Below are 20,416 nucleotides of genomic sequence, written 5' to 3'. Positions count from 1 at the left end.
TTGCGCCATGTTGTATGGAAGGTCAATTATATAAATCAGAAACAGAAGTGAACCTAACATTAAACCTTGTGGAGCTCCGCTAGTAACATTTAGCCTCTCAGACTTGCTGTTGCAGATAACCACTCTCTGTTTTTGTTTTTTTAACCAATCAGTTATCTACTCCAGGAGTACACCGTGTATGTCATATGCTTCAAGTTTTAAAAGATGTTAGTGAGGTATTTTGTCAAAAGCTTTACAGGGTGCTGATATGAGCAAAACTGGCCTGTAGTTAGAGCCTTTCCATCGACTTCCATTTTTAAATATAGGAGTTGTTTGATGGCTTCCATAGGTTAGGGACTCTGCCTTTAGCCAGTGATTTTAAAAAAATCATAGCTACTGGCCTGCTATTGCAGTGGCACAGTGTCATAGAACACATAGATATATGTAAACATAGCCTTTTGACTTTGTCTCAATAAGCTCTTCTAACTTTTGCTGAACAGATTTAGTATTTATTTCTACTTCACTCAGAACATATTCCATTTCTGTTCAGTTCTCAAAGATAGGCATCTGATGTAACTATTCAACAAAAAATACAGACTGGAAATATATGTTAAGTAAATAACAATTTTTATGACTGTCTGTTGTAAAATTTCAGTTGTTGTTCCAGTGACTTCACTATTTCATTCGCTATTCGATTTTGTTTGACTTGGTTATGAAGATGTTTTGGATTGATTTTGGAAATTTTGGTTTGAAAACAGTTTGGAATTTCATTTTTGTACTTACTAAATGAGATCATGACAATCATAACTAACTCATTGCAGGCTGCTTTAGCCAGGAAGTCAAGTGTGATGTTTGATCAAACCAGGCTTCAGTGAAAAAAAGCAAATGTGGTTTCTGGTATTTTTCTGCTACTCATTATTAATTCTTGCAATTAGTTTATCTCATTTGACTTCATTTAGCGAACGAGGAATATTTGCCCAGAAATTATATTCTTATGCAGATTAATAATAGTTTTTTTAATTTTGTTCAATTCCAGATGATTTAATTAGCTTAAGCATAATTTTTGGGTGACCAATAATTGTCTTGGTTGTGGTAATGGTGTTGACAATGGTTCTGGTAAGGAGTTAAGGATTGTTTTTATTGATTCTTGTTGGTGCTGTTTTAATTTGATCTGATTATTCTTTGCTAATCTAAATACCCTTCTTGTTATTAACAGATTCGGTTGTGTCAATGTAGTGCACAGATCCAGTCTGTCTGTGAATGATCGATTGTAAGGGTTCTTTTACTTCTCTTTGTTACAAAGTTTATTGAAAGCTTCTTGCTCTGCAGCTGTTAGGTTTTTGAACGCTTCCTTCTTGTGATAGTTGTTTTTTGCCAGAGCGTCTTGTTGAACATCTTTTGCTTGAACACAATCTAAATTAATTCAATTGGATCATGGTTATCCTGGTTCATATTCTGGTAATCACTTGGCCATATGGTTTCTTTTTTTGTAACGATGAACATGAACAATTTCCTCATGGTTTACTTTGATTGCTTGAAAAAACTTTTTTACATCATTTCTATTTTGAGACTCTTAAATATCTACAACTACTATATTCTATTTTCTCTCTCTTTTCTAATTTTTATTTTAGTTGCTGCCAAGTTAACATAAGTGTTTCGTTTTGCTATATTGAGATAAAAATGATTTGCTGCTCTTGTTGGTTTAATGGTTGCTCCACTGATTTGGTTTCTAAGATTACTGATCTCTTAGTCATGCTGCTGTTTGATTTGGGTATGACCTCCATCAATGTAATTTTGATCATTTCAACAACTTTATTTAGTAATTTTTGTCAAGCGCATAGTTATTGATGATTACTCCTATTTTTGCCTGCTCTAGGGCCTCATTAATCATAACTTTGATAAATTTTTGTTTGATTACATTAATATTTATAAATTTTACAAATCTACACAAATCCATATATATGGATTCATGTAGATTAGTGTAGTTAATTAGCAATTATAAATTGCAACCGATTCAAATTTTTTCTTAGGAAGGCTACTACTCTATAGCAGTAGATTACCTCTGGGTCGTAAAAATTTTTCGATATATTTAATATTAGTTTTACCTAAACACAATAGAACTGAAGTTATAAATGTGTTTTTTTCTGTGTAATGAAATGAGTTATTTTTTATTTTGTTTTTTAAATTTAGGCTGATATTCGAAATATGTCTATTTCACAATGGGGTTCAGATCTTGGTCAATGTGTGCTTAAGAAGCTAACAGACCTTTATGCTAAGCTTGTTTGGGAGAGTGGTATGCTTTTGGTTTTATGTACACCAAATAATAATTCTGAAGAAGACTTGTCATTTGCTGCACAGGATCTGAATAAGTTAAAAGAAAAGCAAGTTGATCCAGGTAGCCTTCTAATATTTTTCTTTACCTGATAGATATGTATACAGTCTTAGTTCAGTCACACAACTTTTTGTAAATTTATAAAAAGTAAGCAGACGTAGTTGAGTTTCGTTTATTAATAATGATAAAAAATATGTGCATGGGCGCCGGAAGGATTTTTTGATGTTTCAGATAAGACACTTTCACACATTGTGCAAACTCCAAACTCAAATATGTTCATACATATGCCAAATGAGGAGCCCTTGCAAAAATTAAAAAAGGCGGAGACCTGGGAACAAAATAGCCCTAAAATGTCTGCTCCCCTGTTCAAACGTGAGGGCACTATTGTAGTAAAATTTTTAACTTTACTATCGTAAACTATATTTAAATTTATCGACAGATTTTAAATTTTGTAGAAAATTATTGTAAATTAAAAAAGTTATGACCATGCAAAATATACACATCCCTGATTTTGGGGAGGTCGGAAAATTTGCATGGTCATAACTTTTGTAATTTACAATATTTTTCTACGAAATTTAAAATCTGTTGATAAATTTAAATTTAGTTTACGATAGTAAAGTTGAAAATTTTACTACATTAGTGCCCTCACGTTTGGGCAGGGGGGCAGACGTTTTAGAGCTTTTTTTTGCTCCTAGGTCTCCGTCATCCCAAATTTTTGCAAGGGTTCCTCATTTAGCATATGTATGAACATACTTGAGTTTGGAATTTGCACAATTTGTGAAAGTGTCTTATCTAAAACATCAAAAAATCCTTCCGGCGCCCATGAATATGTGTGTATATATGTTATATATATATACGTTTTATATATATGTTTTATATATATATATATATATATCAGAGCTTGTGATGAAGCGAGCGTGATCGTGCTCCGCTCATAAAATGCGCCCGAAAACGGTATTTTCAAACGTTCTAGGCGCGATAAACAACGCTCGTTCAGCTCGTTCAACGAGCGTATAAAATAACCCTCGTCCAATAGTTCGGGATTATTTTTTTATTTTCAATAAATATTTAAAAAAGATTTTTTATTAAAGATATTTTATTATAAAAACACTTATATAAAATATAAAAAGCACTACGTCGTTCTTTTTTGCACTAACTTAATGAATGAGCAGTTTGAAGTCGTTAATAGTCACTAATTTCAATAATGGAATGTGCACGTGGAAACACAATGTGAATACAAAAATGCGCAAACAAAATAAGAATAGAAAATTAGAAAACCTTTATAAGAAAATTGAAACTGCAGAATATTTTTAATCTTGTGAAAATATCAAGTAAGATTTATTTGATTTATTGTTTGTAATATTCCACACATCATTTATAATAAAAATAAATGTTAATAATGGAGTAATTTTAAAAATTAGTTTTTGTTCATAGTATAGGTTTTTTATTAACTATTATTTATTTTAACTCAAGTTTAAACTGATTCTGTTGTTTAGAATGCTCGCAATCAAGGACATTTGAAAAGGAAACAAAGTAATGATGTCAACATTTATTAAATGGAAAGTTGATAGAATATAGCTATTATATAGATACATAACTATCTAAAAAAATTAAATAATTAATTTGAATAAAAAATATCAAGAAATATAAAAACCATTAACCGTTAATTAAGTTTACAGCGTAACATTTTAAAATACATATATCAAAACAACGAAGCAAAACTACGTCACTAAATTATACTTCAATACTAAATCAATAAAAAGTTGCGTTTTTGTTTGATATTATTTTTTTATAACATAAATAGTTAAAAATAAAATCGCGATCTGACAATTTACAAAAAGTTTGGAAGTATAAAAATCTACTTCGTTGAAGTAGTTTCATCAGTGTGATACTAATTCAAACATTTGTTGACGAAAGAATTATGTAACAAATAAAAGAAGATATAAAAAATAAAAAGCTTTTTATGAGCATCGCCTTCAGCAATTTTCATGATCGCGCTCGCCGACGTTATCTCAAGCTCAATCACACCCGATAAAAACATATTCTAATTTTACGAGCGCGGTGTAACACGCTTGGCGATTTTCTTCATCACAAGCCCTGATATATATGCAGTATGCAAAAAAAATAATTGAACTTTAAAAAAAAATCATAATTTTAAAAATTGCATCAAAAAAATGAGTTTTCCGTTAAAATTTCAAAAAAATTTTCTTAGATATCTTATCAAGTAATGTTTTAAGAATTTGTTTGTGTATTGGTGAATTAATTCCTTTTCAAGCCTAATAAATTTTACACAATTGATCTAATGGTGCATATAATTGACAGCAAAAAAAATAGTTGTACAGTTCAAAAATAATGTCAAATTGATCAAATTCCATGGAAATTATTATTGAGTGGGGCCTCCTTTGGTCTTGATGGCCTCAGCTAGATGATTTGGTATTGGGTTGCCCAAATTTTGGGTCTTTTGTTGTTATATTATCCCGTGTGCTCATTATAGCTTCTTTCAAAACCTCTTTGCATTTAAATATTCAGTTGCCAGTTTTTCTGTCCAAAATATACCACAAATTTTCTATTGTATTCAAGTCCGGACTTTGAGATGGCCATTTCAAAACATTGATTTTATTTGTGTCAAAGTATACCTTTGTTTTCTCAATTTTTAAGAAGTATAATCTAGTTGGAACTGCTGCTATTGTGGCTGGTAGAGGACAAAAATACAAGACCACCAGTGCAATTGATCGAAATATTGTCATTAATGTGAAGAAAAATATATTTGTTTTAGCAGCTAAATTAGCTTTAAAAATTTAAGAAGGTCACAACATCACAGCGACTCCTCAAACAATCAGAAATTGAAATAGAGAACGAGGATATTGAGGTAGAGTAGTTTGAATAAAATCTTTATTAACTATTAAACAAATAACGCGTCAATTGGAAATTGCAAATAAGTATGATAAAATGCCGATATTATATTGGGAAAAAATTTTATGAGTCAAAATACGACCTCTTCTCATTGGATGGAGTCCAGAAAGTGTGGCGAAAATAAGGAGAACTTTATAAATTGAATTATTTGCGAGAAAGTGTTGAGCATGGAGTAGGAAATGTGATGGTTTGGGGTAGTATGAGTTGGAAAGGAGAGGGGAAATTTACATTTATTGATAGCAATATAAATGCTCCAGTGTATTATGAAATTTTCAAACCTATCTTGCAACCATCTACTTAAAAATTGAGAATGGGAAATGATTTCATACTCTAGCAGGATAACAATCTAAAACATACCGATAAGAAAACGAAGGTATACTTTGACACAAAAAAAATCAATGTTTTGATATAGCCATCTCAAAGTCCGGACTTAAATTTAATAGAAAATTTGTAGTATATTTTGAACAGAAAAATTGGCAACCGAGCACTTAGACGCAAAGACGAGTTGAGAGAAGCTATAACGAGCGCATAGGGAAAATATAACAACAAGAGACCCAAAATTTAGTCAACTCAATGCCAATTCATCTTGTTCAGGCCACCAAGGCCAAAGGAGACCCCACTCAATACTTATTTCTATGGAATTTGATCAATTTGACATTATTTTTGAACTGTACGATTATTTTTTTTTGCACTAAATTATATGCATCATTAGATCAATTGTGTAAAATTTATTAGGTTTGAAAAGCAATTAATTCACCAATACAAACACAAATTCTTAAAATATTACTTGATATGATATCTAAGAAAAAATTTTAACGGAAAACTCGCTTTTTTGATGCAATCTTTAAAACTATGATTTTTTTTTAATGTGTACAATTATATTTTTTTTGCATACTGTATATATGTGTGTATTTATATATATATATATATATATATATATATATATATATATATATATATATATATATATATATATATATATATATATATCAAGCCTTCCCAGGAAGCGAGTGCAGTCGCACGCCTTGTTTGTCCATGTTTAAATTAATTGTTTTAGACTAACTGACCATGGCAGTTCTCATCTTTTAACTTATAAAGCGTTTCAATAATTTGTGGCAAAAAGCTAAACTTATTTACTAAGAAGAAAAAAACAATTCTTAAATAAGGAAACAAAATTATAACAAAATATTAAGTTTAATTAAATAAACTAGAAAATTTAATTACTAAAAAATTTTTTATAAATATTTTATACAACTTTTTTTTTTTTTTTTTCTGTTGTCGTTGAATAAAAATCTTTTATAACGATTTAACAACAATTGAGAGTTTTGATATGCAATTTATTCACGATTTTTATCAGTCCATATAATTAAAAAACTAATTTCTTATGTAAGCTAGAACTATAAGAAATTTTGTTAATTTTTTTTTATTACGTTAATTTGTTTTTATGTCTTTTCGCTTTTGAAATAGGTTTTGCTAAATTTGACGCTTTTTCTCAATACTTATATAATAGGAAAATAAGAAAATAAATTGTTATTTATTTGTAAAAAATATTAGTTGATTATTAAATTTTGCTATTGAGGGCCCACAAAATTTTACAGCATCGTTTCATTTTTTTACATGAAAAACTTGTTTAATAAAATAAAATTTTTCACAAATATATAGCAATTAGTTTTCTCGCTTTCCTGTCCATTGATAAAAACAGTAAAGTTTAGCAAAGCCGTTCAAAAAACAAATTTAAAAACTGTCCATGTTTCTAGCGCAATTTATAAAGTATTTTCTTTACATACTGACTGAAAAGTTTGCAAAAAAATTATAAATCAAACGATATTTTTATTTTCGTTAAATTCTTATCTACTTTTTTCCTTGTCTTGTATCAATTTTGGTAGTGGAAAATAACAAACGCTCTAAAAATAAGAAAATAAAACAGTAAATATCTAGGTATATATATTTTTTTGACAACAATTTTCTTTTTTTTATTAATAATTTTTTTTAGCTTATTTAGATTTTCTATTTCATATAGTTTTTGATTCTTTTCTTTGAGTATTGCTGATTTATTTTCTTATTTCTTATAGCTTTATTTTGCCGCATATTCTTAAAACGCTTACTATATAAAAATGTGGTCAAGTTGTTTAAAAAAATTACTTTAAGTGTGGACGTACAAGGTGTGCGACCACACGCGCTTCCCAGGAAGGCTTGATATATATATTTGTGTGTGTGTGGGTGAAGAATTAAAATTTTTTTTAAAAAAACCTATAAATTTTATTTAAACTTGAGATCAATTTTAATTATGTTGGGACTCAAATTGACCTAAAAAAATCGCTACGTTTTAAAAGTTCTTTGCACTTTCAAACTGAAAGTTAGTATGTTTTCATTACAATTGAAAAAAAAATGCAAACATGCTAAAGAATAATGATTTGAATAAAACATAATTTAAAAACATTTTATGTGTATTCAAATTACTTATCAAAAAAGCATTTTGTGCAATTTTTTTATGATTGACATTTTATGTGTATTCAAATTACTTATCAAAAAAGCATTTTGTGCAATTTTTTTATGATTATACAAACGTATTATTATGTTTCTTATAGTTTATATTTTGATTTTATTTTAGTTGTTGTGTATACCTCTCAGTTTATCATAAGTTTTTTTTTAGTTTTTTAGTTTTTTGCTTTAGCTCAATCTGACTGTGCTAATACCTCTAATCTGACATTGTTAAAATGGCTGCTCTTATCTTCTTCCCATCTTGGTCGTGCTTTAGCAGAGTTGTTTGGTTTGCTCGTTCATCAGTGTGTTGGCGCTCAAGGCCCAAGATTAAGGCATACATTTTCACAACCATCACAGCCAAGTGTTCCTGCTCGCATGGTTACTTATCAATTAACATCTTCTATGGTTCGTTGCCTAAAATGGGAGTGTCCAATTAACATCAACATCCCAAGATTACGGTAAAATATTTTAGAGTTTTAAATTTATAAATGGTTAATGTTTTGGCTGTTTCTGTCTCAATTTTAAAAATTGTTTATATTCAAATGACAAAAGGTAATGACTTTAGTAAATATGTCTTGTTGCAAGCTCAGATGTTGCAATTTAAATTTATACATGAAATTATGTCTGAATATTATTCTTTACCACACTTTCTGGATTTAACAACTTTACTTTCTTTAACTGCTGTTGTTATAAGTTGTTCTTCATTCTCAGCTTCATTGTTTTTTTAATATTTTTCAGTGGCAATGAGAGTGCAATCATCTACTTTCAGTTAATTCATTTTCCTTTCATTTTTTTATAAATTGTTTCTAGTTCAGAAAATGACGGTATCATTTGCCAAGTTTGTCGCAATGGGGTTGATGACACAAAAACTTTTATCTTTTAGAATATTTAAATTATCTTTTGATGTCATTAACGTGACGTTTATTAGAAGAAATAAAGTCGTAAGTAAAAGCATTTAACCGCAATTGTAAACTAATAGATTTTCAAAGAAACAGTTTGTTTAATAATTTTTTTGTTGTTAAAAATTAGTTAAAAAAATTAAAGTATTTTAAGTTTTATCTTAAGGAATTAAATATACAAGTTCCTTTTAAATATAAAAATTTTTTTTGTTATAATAGTTTAAAAAAATGCACGAGTTATTTTGATTTAAATATTTTATTAATAAGATATTTTGTTTATTGTTAATTCAATAACGTAAAGTTTTAATGACGTTCGTTTAATTTATGAAAATAAACTATGATCACGAATATGTTATCGGTAACTAATAAATAATTAAAAAAAACTCTTTATTGTTTAAAAACATTATTAAAAAGAGTTCACAAAATAAGAAAAAACTTATTAACAGTTAATAAAATAACCAAAAGCGAGCTGTAAAATTGTAAGAAAATAAACAAACATTATGTTACGTTTTATGAAAAAAATATTTTTTTTAAATAAAATTTGGTTCAAAATGGTAGCTGCGGAAGTTTTTATTACAGAAAAATAACAACAAAACTTTAAAGGTAAAACATTCATTTAAAACTTGGACACAGAATGTGAGAAAGCAGCTAAGACAATCTGATCAACTGTATAAAAATAGAAAGGGAGAAAATGTTGTATGCAAGTTTGTAACCAAAAAAAAAGAATTTAAATTCTTACAAGAATTTAAACACACATAAAATATCAGTGATGAAAAATGAACATGTATATTTGTTGATTTCTTGTCTATAGACAACATGCAAAAGTTGAACTGAACAACTTTAAGAAAAAACTTCATCAATCTATCAATAAAGTAGACGTTTTCCAATCGCCTTATGTTAGTTTTTGATGTTACCCAAAAATCAGAGTAGTTTAACAAAAGTTTTGAACCAGGGAATTCTAGTATACAAAAGGTTGATAATATCCTTGGTTTAATCAGAGCAGTTTCTGCTTTTTAAAAAAAAATTTAAAAAGGGTCAATTTTTTTTTCTGTCTAAAATTGGGTTTCAAGCATTTTTCAGCTATTGCAGGCTATATTAATTTTAAGATTGTTCCCTATATCCAGATAAAGCATCTAGCATTCAGATCATGTATACTATAGATAGTCATTTGCTGATATTTGTTCAAAAGCATTAATTAAGCCTCTAACAATCTGCAATCTCTGTGATGGCAGTTGTACTAATGGCTTCTACCACAATATACATTTTAAAGTATGTTTCCATAGTTGCTTTGTCTTGATCATGACATTAACCAGTTTAATGCAATTCCAATTATGAGAATTGGAGGGTTTATCTGAGTTAATATTGTTTTGTGATGACTTCAAAATAATAATTATTTCTTCAATACATCATCGTTTTGACTCTATTTGCTCCAAGAGAGTTGTTGATTTTTGTAGAGAAAAAAATGCCTTATTAAAATCCAGCTTTTCTGATTTTTTTCTTATATCAGCTAATACAGCTTCTATATCTTTTTTATATATTTTTTTATTTATTTAATGAAGTTTGATATCTAAATAATATATATTTAATTAAATAATTATAGTTTTTTGTATACAACAAAATTGTATCACCAAACCTGAGCCTCAACTAACAAGGCCGCTAAACAGATAAACAAATTAAGCATGGCATTTCCAGGGATTTGTTGGAGATCTAACTTTTTATTTTGACCCTTTTTTTAATATATTCCAGTAATGGGTATTATTTTTATTTTCGCTTTCAGGTTATTTTCAGTATTTAAATATTTATATACTTTTCTTTTTTATTTTAGTATTTTGTTTAGTTATCTAAAATATGCTGTACTTTTTGTGAAATTATATTTTTTGTACAAATTAACTATAGCTTGACATATTATGTATGCTGTATTGGAATTTGGTCTGTGGCTTTATTTGATTCTGGAAAAAATCCTTATCATCTGATGTTGCAGCAGTTAGAAAAAGATGGCGGATTAGAAGCACTTTTTGAGTATGATTAATATGTAACTGTTCATAAATCATCAACAAAAAAAATTTCTTTTATTAGAAATTTCTATAATTCAAACTTTTATTCAAGTTGCTTTTACATTTTATAAGTTTACATTTTTTGTTTGTAGTCTTTTTAACTGGGTTGTAGATGAATATCTGAATGATTGTGATAATTTAAAGAAGATAGGTTTGTTTTCAAATTTTCCTATCAGAACATGATCATGATCATAATGATGATTATGATCATGATGTAATGATCGCCATAATCTTATGTATAGTTTATTTTTATTTTAAGTGGGCCTAAGTGAATTTCTTGAAGGTTGGTTAGACTTGATTAATCGGTTAGTAAATACAAAGTCAGTTTTGGAATCAAATTATGGTTTGCCAACTACATCATCCCTTCCTGGTTTTACTCCATTTGATGCAGCAAATTTTCTTGCTAAAATACACATAGTAACTTTTCTCTTTTTTTTAAAATAAATTTAATTATAGTATTTAATATTTTTAAATACAAATTTGTTTGATTATTTAATTTAAGGTAAAATAGTGTAATAGTTATGTTTTTAGTTACAGTGTGTAAGGGTTGACATGGTTTTATTGATTGTCATTTTAAATATAAAATTATTATTTATTAAAGATAAATATTTAATTATAGTTGGCTTTCAAATCAGTTTTGTTGCTTTGGGAGCGTAAAACTTATGCTTGCTCTGATAACCATTCTATAGCAGACCGCATCGTAAGTATTATGTGTCATATAATCAGTGGAGAAGTCATCTTGAAAGAAACATTTGCTTTAAAAGTTAAACCAAAAGATAGCAAACAAAAAAAGAGCAGTACAATAGATATACAGAAGACTCCAACTCCATCTCGAATTGAACAAGTCAGTGAGGGGCATTTACAGCAGGTATTATTTAGTTTAACACTTGACTTTTTTAATATGTTTAACATGAGTCAAATGTCAGCCATTATTAGTAATGGATTTTATGTCCGAAAAAACTTGATGAAAAAATTTAAACTAAAAATTTAATGAAAAATTAACTTATTTAGTCAAAACCATAACTTGCATAAAAATTGTGTGTATTGGAACCCTCAATATTAGAGTCAGTATTTGGCAATGCCAACTTAAATGCCCACCTAAAAGTTTTTAAGGTCAGCAAAAAATTGCAGACATTGTGTTTATATTTTATGGTAAACCCTTTGAGTCTAGGTTTTTTTTGCTGACCTGATGCAAACCTCCTAAAGTCAGAAACTTATGCTGACTCTAATTCTACTTTTTTATAAATTCTTATACTATTTATGGTTATTCTTAATAGTTTTATGATTTTTATTATAGTTTGTTGATATGGGTTTTCTACAAGAACATGCTAGAGAAGCTTTAATAACATGTCATGGCAATTTTCAAGCTGCAACTGAACTTTTATTGACAATGCCTTCAGGATCTTCGAGACTACGCGCTGCATCATCTAATGTCTCTTAATTATCATTGTTTTTTTTTGTTTTGTTTTTACTTATTCTAGTTTTCTTGTTCTAAAGTTTTGAATGTTTTAGTTATCAAGGATAATTCTTCTTAATAAAATATGTCACAATCTATTGTATTGTTCTGATTTTTTTGTTCTATAATCTAATTTTCTTGTTATAAAATATTTTAATTTTTAGGTTATGGAGGTTGATACTTCTGAAGAAGATATGATGTTGCAAGCTATTGCAATGTCTCTGGGTCAAGAGGTTGAGCTACCATCATTGGTAAGAAAATATTAAATGAATATTTAGTTTATTACTTTTTAAATTTATTAATATATTACAATATTTAGTGTTAACTAACCTTTTTATCACTTAAAGGATAAAAAGTCACAAGTTTCTGATAGCGTAACAATCGAAGATAAAAAAATATCCACTGATCAACTAGCTGAGATAAGTAAACTCATTGATAATTGCACTGATAGACTTCTAGAAGGATGTATGGAGCTACTTGATACCCAACCAAAAGCAGTACATAGTGTTTGTAAACTTCTAGTTGTTGCATCTAGACGCAATAAAAATGAATGGAAGTCAAACATGTTGGTTAGTATATCAGAAGACATAACAACTTCTGCAGTATATATTACAACACATATAGAATCCATGCTAAAAGAAATCAAAGCTGGTAACACTGAGATAAATCAGAAACTCAAAGAACTAATTTGCGGTGGTACTTGTACAGAAAAATTAACAAGAAGGTTGCATTTGTTCCTTCTTTTATCTCAGGTAAAAAAAAATGAATTTAATTTTTTAATAAAATCAATATTCAAAAAATATTTCTCAACAGATGCTATTAAAAATTATTATATTTAGAATCATGAAAATCAAGCTGCACTTACTTTTCAAACATGGATTTATGACATTCTTAACTTATTTAAATGCACAATGGAAACAATCAAAGAGTTAAATAAATCCAAATTTTTATCTTTTATACCAGGGTAATAGTTATAAATTTTTTTAATAAATATAAAAAATTATAATTTTATAAATTTTTTATAAATTTTAAAAGTTTTTTTGATTAAAATATTTAAATGAAAATTTTTAAATTTGAATTGTTTTAAGAAATTAATCTTTTCTAGATTTAAATAAATTTTCTTTTCAGGTATCTGGCTCCCATAATTCTTATTTTTGATCATTATGAACGTACATCATTGGTGTGGAAGCGGAAAAAAATGCAGGTATACTTTTTTTTATAATAACTTTTATCAACATTGAACTAAAGATAAACTTATTTACTAATGCGGTAGTGGTGTAGTGGCAGAGCCCTCGCCTCATAAGCGAGAAGTTCCCAATTCAATCCCCACCACAGCCCTGGTAGTACTCAACTTGTTTCTCTGCACAGCGGCCTTGTTCGTCAATGTTACTATTTCAGAATTATAGAGTTGAGAGAGGGTCGTAAGCGCAACTAATGTAGTCTCCTCGACTGTTGTGGCCTTTGTGGCCTTGGGGAGGTGACGTCAAATAAGAATAAAAAAATTTATTGACGTATAATAAGGAAAATTTTTTCAAGTGTAAAAATTTTTTTTTAATAATTTAACCAAGAATTTTTAGTTGCATAAGTTTTAATAAACTGTTTTTATAAAGTTTTGCTTCAGGATAATAAGGATATAGATAGAAAACAATAATAAGAAAGAATTTTTATCAAGTTTTTCAACAAAATTTTTAGAATTATTATTAGTTTTTTCTTTTCTTGTTTAAATTTTATATTGGTATAACAGTTTTTTTTTTTGTTGGCAGGCATTCATTTTTGTATATATCTAGTAAAATATACTATATTTGTACTATATGTGTGTATGTATATATATATGTATATATATATATATATATATATATATATATATATATATATATATATATATATATATATATATATATATATATATATATGTATATATATATATATATATATATATATATATATATATATATATATATATATATATATGTAAAATTATACACTAAACTCCTGGTTGTTTGAACTGGCACTTATTGGAATTTCCCGCTTATTCGAGGCAAATTTTTATTCCACAGGAATTTTCCTTATCAAACTCATGTAAATATCCATCAATTATTCAAACCTGGAGTTATTTGGAATTTCTTTTATTTGAAATGGTTTTTTGCTCCCCTTGACAAGCGCCCCATCTGTTGTTCAAATTTTTTCTTCAGCTCCAGACACCATTGCATTGCATTTCAAAATATAATTTTATCTATATGTAAAAAAATAATTTTATTAAAACATGAAAAATATTAAATACATTAAACTTGATACAGTGAAAATTTTAATATGGTGTCTGTGCAAAAGTAGACAGTACTGAAAATAAAAAATTGCTTTTAAAAAAAGTCTTTTAAAGATTTGGAAAAAGGTTAAACTAAAAAGAATGTTTAATAACAATACTGTTGACATTCCTATAATGATAAAAGGCCCTCTCACCGAGTCCTCTACTTTACTTCTTGAATTATCATTCATGGAAGCCATATATACAATTAATTACAAAATTAGCATCTGCTGAGGTTGATACTCTTTATCGTGCTTGTTATTTTGTTACAACTGATTCCATTCTCTACCTTTATTAATCTCTTGTTTTCCTCTGTATGGAATAAGATTGTCATATTTGGTCTGGTTCTTCAATGATGCTCTTTCTTTTCTAGAGAAGGTCCAAAAATGCATTGTAAGCGTAGTTTGACCCGGTCAATCTGCTAAGCTTAAGCATCTTTTCCATCGTCGTAACGTTGCATCTCTTTGTTTTTTCTACAAATACTATCATGGTCTCAAAGAAGCTATCAACTCCAAGTTCCATTAACTTTTCTCATTCTTGTTTGACTTGTCATTCAGCAAAATTTCATCCTTTTACTGTATCTGTCCCTGCATGCTCTAAAAACTTATATTCATCTAGTTTTTTTACCCGCGCTTCAACCCTTTAGAACTTTCTCCAGTTTTCTTGTTTTCCTGACTCATACAACCTACAACTTTTTGAATCTTCTGTTAACCGTTTCCTTGCTCTTTAACTCTCAACCTAATAGTAGTTGCTTGCAGCCTTGCAAAAAAAAAAGTTTAGCCGAAAAGTTTAGTGTTTCTCAATACACATTAACTTACTGGATTAAGCATATATATATATATATATATATATATATATATATATATATATATATATATATATATATATATATATATATATATATATATATATATATATATATATATATATATATATTCAAAAATGTATTAATTCAGGAATTCTTACATTGCTGACAAGTTTGGTTTATTTTATCAACAGCTTCTAAAAAAACCTTTAATCTAAGAGGTAAGTGATGTGCAGGAGGAAAACTTAGCAAAGTTCTAGCAGGCCGAGCATCAGATTAAAAATATCAATGCTGGTAAAACACCCCTAAAGATCAACATTCTTGAAACTATGAACATAATGGTCAGATCATAGGGTGCTGTATCAGCATGGCAAAGAATTTAGAAAAGCAGGCATCTTTCAGGAAATACAGATAATATAAATAGTGAAGCTGATCCTTTCAAATTACTTGAAGATAATGTCACCGAGCTAAGATCACGTGCTTTATTAGTTGAATCAGCTGTTGACAATTACATATATATATAGATTTTCGATATATAAATATAGATTTTCGAGATGCACAAGTGAAACAATGGCTATCACAAATTGAAAAATTCTGAATACCATTTTAATCAATGATAGTGCTGAGTTAGAAGAGGAGACAGAGAGTCAAACAATTTGCCTCCTGCCAAAATTATCAGATATAGTATGTGTAATAGAGATACTTGAATTCTGTTTTGTTTTTTATTTTTTTACAATAATGGCATCAAAATCTGAAAATCACCAAGCCTTGTATTGAAGTTGTTTAATAAATTATTTAGATCTTTAGAAACAAAAAAGCAATTGATATTGGAAGATTTTTTCAAAAAGTTGTAATAAATTTGTTGATTTAAAAAAAAAAAGTAACAAATTCCTTAAAATATTTAGGAATTTATTACTTTACAAGTAAAAGACTCAGAGAACTTCTTATTCCATATTTCTTTCTTTTAACTCATTATTTTTGTTAAAGTCTAAATTTAGCAGACATGATACATTAATTAGCATGCTTGCCTCAAAAGCGATGGGTTCATGCAAGCTCTGGGCATGTTTTTTGCCAAAGAAAGAGGCATGAACTTCTTAGTTAAATGCTATACCTTTGTGCTCCTCAACAAGATCAAAAAGACTTCTTATATGTATATATATATGATCAGCATGTATGTTGATTTTTGAAAAAGTATTCTCTTTGTACTTTTGAATCTAAATGATTCCAATAGCTTTTTTTGTTTTTCACAAAGTTGTCTCAATGTTTTTTTATTGTTATTATTATAATTGCTTTCAAGTTTTAATCTTGACGTCAGATTGGTATAAAATTTTCGACATAATGGTTTCACCATACAACATAGAAATGAGGTCGTCAAAAAGTTGCCGCTCTCAGACACTTTTAGATTGACATTGCTGAATGCTGACCCTAATTTTGAGGGTTGGTTGTAGTAGTAAGTAATAAGTAGTACTAGCAGTAGTAGGAGTAGCAGTGGTAGTAGTAGACCTATCATCATCATTTTAGTTGTTATTATTATTAGTTACTAGCAGAAAGCAACCTGTAATACGGGTTATGGTTGTTCTGTTACATAATTAATTTATAGTGGCTGTTTTCCACAATTTAAAGTTATTTAAAATAATGGGAGTAAAATGCGAACAGTTTAAAAATGTTACATTTATATTAAATAATTCTTTCACCTATTGCGCATATTTCTCCATACAAAATATATAAAATTTAAAACACAGCCAGTTATGATTCTACCAAACACTAAAGACAAAAAATATACCTCAGAATAATCCATGAAATATTTATTTAATATTTACACATAAATATATATATATACAATTTTTTTACCTACTCCCCTCATTTCCTCCATAAAGTTGTCTTAAGTAAGAAAAAGATAACTGAAGCTAAAACAAACAAAAAGTAAACTAAAAATAACTATAAGCTAAACCAAAACTATAAACTAAAATAAACTTTAAATCATAATATCTGTACCTCAGAAGACAAAGGTCGGTTGTCCTGTTTTTTGTGAAAATGAGTTATGTATGAGACCTTTTTAGTTTTTTAGCTTTTTATCTACAGAGGTATAAAGACTGTTGTCCAATGACAATGGGAAACAAAGTTAGGTCAATATAAAAGGTCTGGTGTCCCCACAATGTTCAAAGGAAAAACGTCTGTTGTCCAGAAATGACTTTTCACTTTTTTCTATTAACTTCTTCTTTTTTTTTGTCAAAATTATATTTCATTTGCCTTAAGACAAATTAAATAAAACACGAAAAAAATAACATAAATTTAATCATTAAGAATAAGCCGATAAAGACTAATTATTTTACTATTTCCTCTCTCCTAGACATTTTCTAAAATGTAAAAACCGACCTTTGAGAATCTGAGGTACAAATATAGATGCTTCATTTATTTAACTATACTAATCATATAATTTATACTTAGTTTTTGTTCCAACTCTCCTTGAAGAAAAAATAAAATAAAGCTTAAGTACTTTAAGTTTTAAAATTCCAGTTACAGTACAAATAATCAAATTCATATTAACAAATATCTAATAGCAAAAACACTGACTTATTTCACTCTTCAATTCTGTGTCTAAACAATAAAAGCACTTAAATGTATAGACGTTAAAATATCTACTTATTTTTTTAAAAATAAATTTACTTAACTAATATAACTCATACCTTGATTAGCTCTCTCTTGATTAACTAAAGAAAATAAATCTTCATTAAACTTACTTGATATAAAATGATAAAAATCTGTCTTACTAAGGATTTTAATTTTCTTCTCTTTATTATTAACAATATAATTTTAAGTAGGAGTGCTGTTTCTAGCTTATCATTTGCAAAGTGAAGTAAAATATGAACATGTGGCAAACCACGCTTTTGATATTCAATAACCTAAACATGTGTTACAACTTTCCCTAATACATCGTGCTTAAAAATATCATTGAGAAGGTTATTTAATTTGAGTTTAAATACTCGAGTAACCAAGTCAGGTCTATCATTTGCTGCCTGACCTAGATATAAATTTTTAGTTATCTTGCGCCATTTTGGGTTGCAAATAAAAGTAATAAAAAGTGTTGTTTACCGTTTTTTTAATTATAGCCATAGCATCTTCAAAGTTTTCTTTTAAAGCTCTAGGGCTTCCTACATAAGTTGATGGCAAAACTACAACACGTCCTGGCCTAAAATTATGATAATTTCTAAGGTTGTTTACATGTTCGTGTAAGGCATCATACTTCTCGCTTCTCAGTTTGTTTTGATTATTTCTGATGAAAGCAAGGCGCAGGCCTTCAATTTCAACATACGTAGCAACAGCATATTGCTGAAACAGTTTTTTTTGCCATAGAAGAGTGAAAAAAAAAAACTAACTGAAATTGTAATACTGAGATAATGTACATGATTTCTAATAAATGTAGCACGTTCAGTGTTGTGAACCAATTGATTATGCCAACCAGCATCACCCCTCGAAAAAAATAAAGGATAAACCATAAAGATCTAAGTTGGCAGACATACTTGATATAGTTTTAAGAGAATGACCTCTTGGGTAAATAACAACTTCCCTGGAAGCAGGTGGTGCACCATATTAACTAACAAATACAACTGCAACTTCATTATGTGAAGGGAGATTATAGTGACGTCTATCTTGCCTTTAAAGTAAAGACATTTTTACAACTGACACTGAGCGACCTTCTATAGCTGCTCAATGAATTTCTTTATCTTCCACTTCAGCCATGTTTTTAAATGCAAGAGCAAATGGGTTCTCTTCACTAATAATAATTTGCAATCATTTAAAACATTAAATCATTTAAGCAAAGATCATCACCACATTGTTGCATTCTAATGTTTACTGCTAAGTGGATCATAGATGTATAGTTGACAATATGTTAGTGGAACATCTTAATTTGGCCTAAGATCACCCTATACAATGAAAAACTTGACCACATATTCTAAAACATGGCAGCCCATGATTCATGGGTTGAACTACATTAGCTTTAAATGTAGCAAAAGAAAGGCAGGCATTATAATTTCTAATATATTTAAAAAAATTCAGATTGGCATTTCTATCTGCATAGTTTCCTTTAAATAAATCTTCTAAATCTTGTGGAAATGACAAAAGTACCTTGTGGAAATCTTGTGAAAGCGACAAAAGTACCTTTCCATTATGGCAACATAAAAAATGTGTTTCATCAAGAAATTTCTTAGCACCACGATGCTGACAAATATAATTCATTTCTCCTAAATAATTATAATCTGGAATAGTATTACTTCTTGCTATACAATGCATTCTTTTGTATCTAGCAGCATTTCTAATATTTTGTCGGTTATTTATTTCATCTTGCCTAAGCCTATCTCTTACATTTCTCCAACGATTATTTTCAACTCTCCTAACCAAGCTCTCCTCATTTGGATTTGAATTATTTTCTGCTTGCCGAGCAGCATTTCTAGCATTTTGTTGATTATTAATTTCATCTTGCCTAAGCCTATCTCTTTCATTTCTGCGACAATTAACTTGGCTATTAACATTTCCATTTTCTAAACTTATATCTGCTTCTAGCCTAATATCATTCATTTAAACTTCACTTTTAATTGAAAGTAGTAACAAAAAATCTTAAAGGAAACCTGAAGATTGTGATCTTTCATATATATTTTTTTTCTACTCTAAATAGCACACACGAATAATTTTTATATACAACAAACTGTCATTTAAAATAAATTATACAATAATCTTATGACTTTAAAAAAATATATTCATCAGCTAGGAGATGTTTGAAAAAAATTAACTTAAATAATAATAAAAAAATTATTAAAAACATGTAATTCTAAAAATAAACATACTGCTAAATCAGAAAAATTTAAAAAAAATGTTGTTAAACCCTTAAATATAATTTCTTCAAAATAATTATTAGTAACTGTTTTTAAAAAGTTCACAAAACTTTACAATATTTTGTTCTTCTTACCACACAAATACATCATCGGAAAAATCTCAAATAAAAAATGTAACGAATAAGTAAATTAATAAAAAAAACATTACATACAAAAAATGAAAATCAATGTACCTTATAGTGAAAAGCTGTTGTGATTTACCAGAGTAGTAGTAAAATAATACTATTTCACGTTAGCTTTTACAAAATAATTTATGCTGGAACATCATGATTCCAAAATATTTATAGCAAAATCATGTAG

At 28.1% G+C, this 20,416-nt stretch overlaps 1 protein-coding gene across 1 annotated transcript in view; it reads left to right on the top strand.

Annotated features, from left to right (window-relative positions):
• Window positions 1-20,416, top strand: part of LOC100203526 (E3 ubiquitin-protein ligase HUWE1) — a 136,618-nt gene that overhangs the window by 71,080 nt on the left and 45,122 nt on the right. The window contains exons 23-33 of the mRNA XM_065800868.1: window positions 2,170-2,374; window positions 7,899-8,166; window positions 10,504-10,626; window positions 10,754-10,812; window positions 10,921-11,078; window positions 11,281-11,529; window positions 11,959-12,093; window positions 12,282-12,368; window positions 12,465-12,869; window positions 12,957-13,081; window positions 13,246-13,321. Coding sequence (XP_065656940.1) covers window positions 2,170-2,374; window positions 7,899-8,166; window positions 10,504-10,626; window positions 10,754-10,812; window positions 10,921-11,078; window positions 11,281-11,529; window positions 11,959-12,093; window positions 12,282-12,368; window positions 12,465-12,869; window positions 12,957-13,081; window positions 13,246-13,321 — 1,890 coding nt within the window. The remainder of the gene's footprint in view (window positions 1-2,169; window positions 2,375-7,898; window positions 8,167-10,503; window positions 10,627-10,753; window positions 10,813-10,920; window positions 11,079-11,280; window positions 11,530-11,958; window positions 12,094-12,281; window positions 12,369-12,464; window positions 12,870-12,956; window positions 13,082-13,245; window positions 13,322-20,416) is intronic.

This window comes from Hydra vulgaris, chromosome 07 (assembly GCF_038396675.1).
Source record: "Hydra vulgaris chromosome 07, alternate assembly HydraT2T_AEP".
In the NCBI taxonomy this organism is placed as follows: domain Eukaryota; kingdom Metazoa; phylum Cnidaria; class Hydrozoa; order Anthoathecata; family Hydridae; genus Hydra; species Hydra vulgaris.
This window is presented reverse-complemented; position numbering and strand designations above follow the sequence as displayed.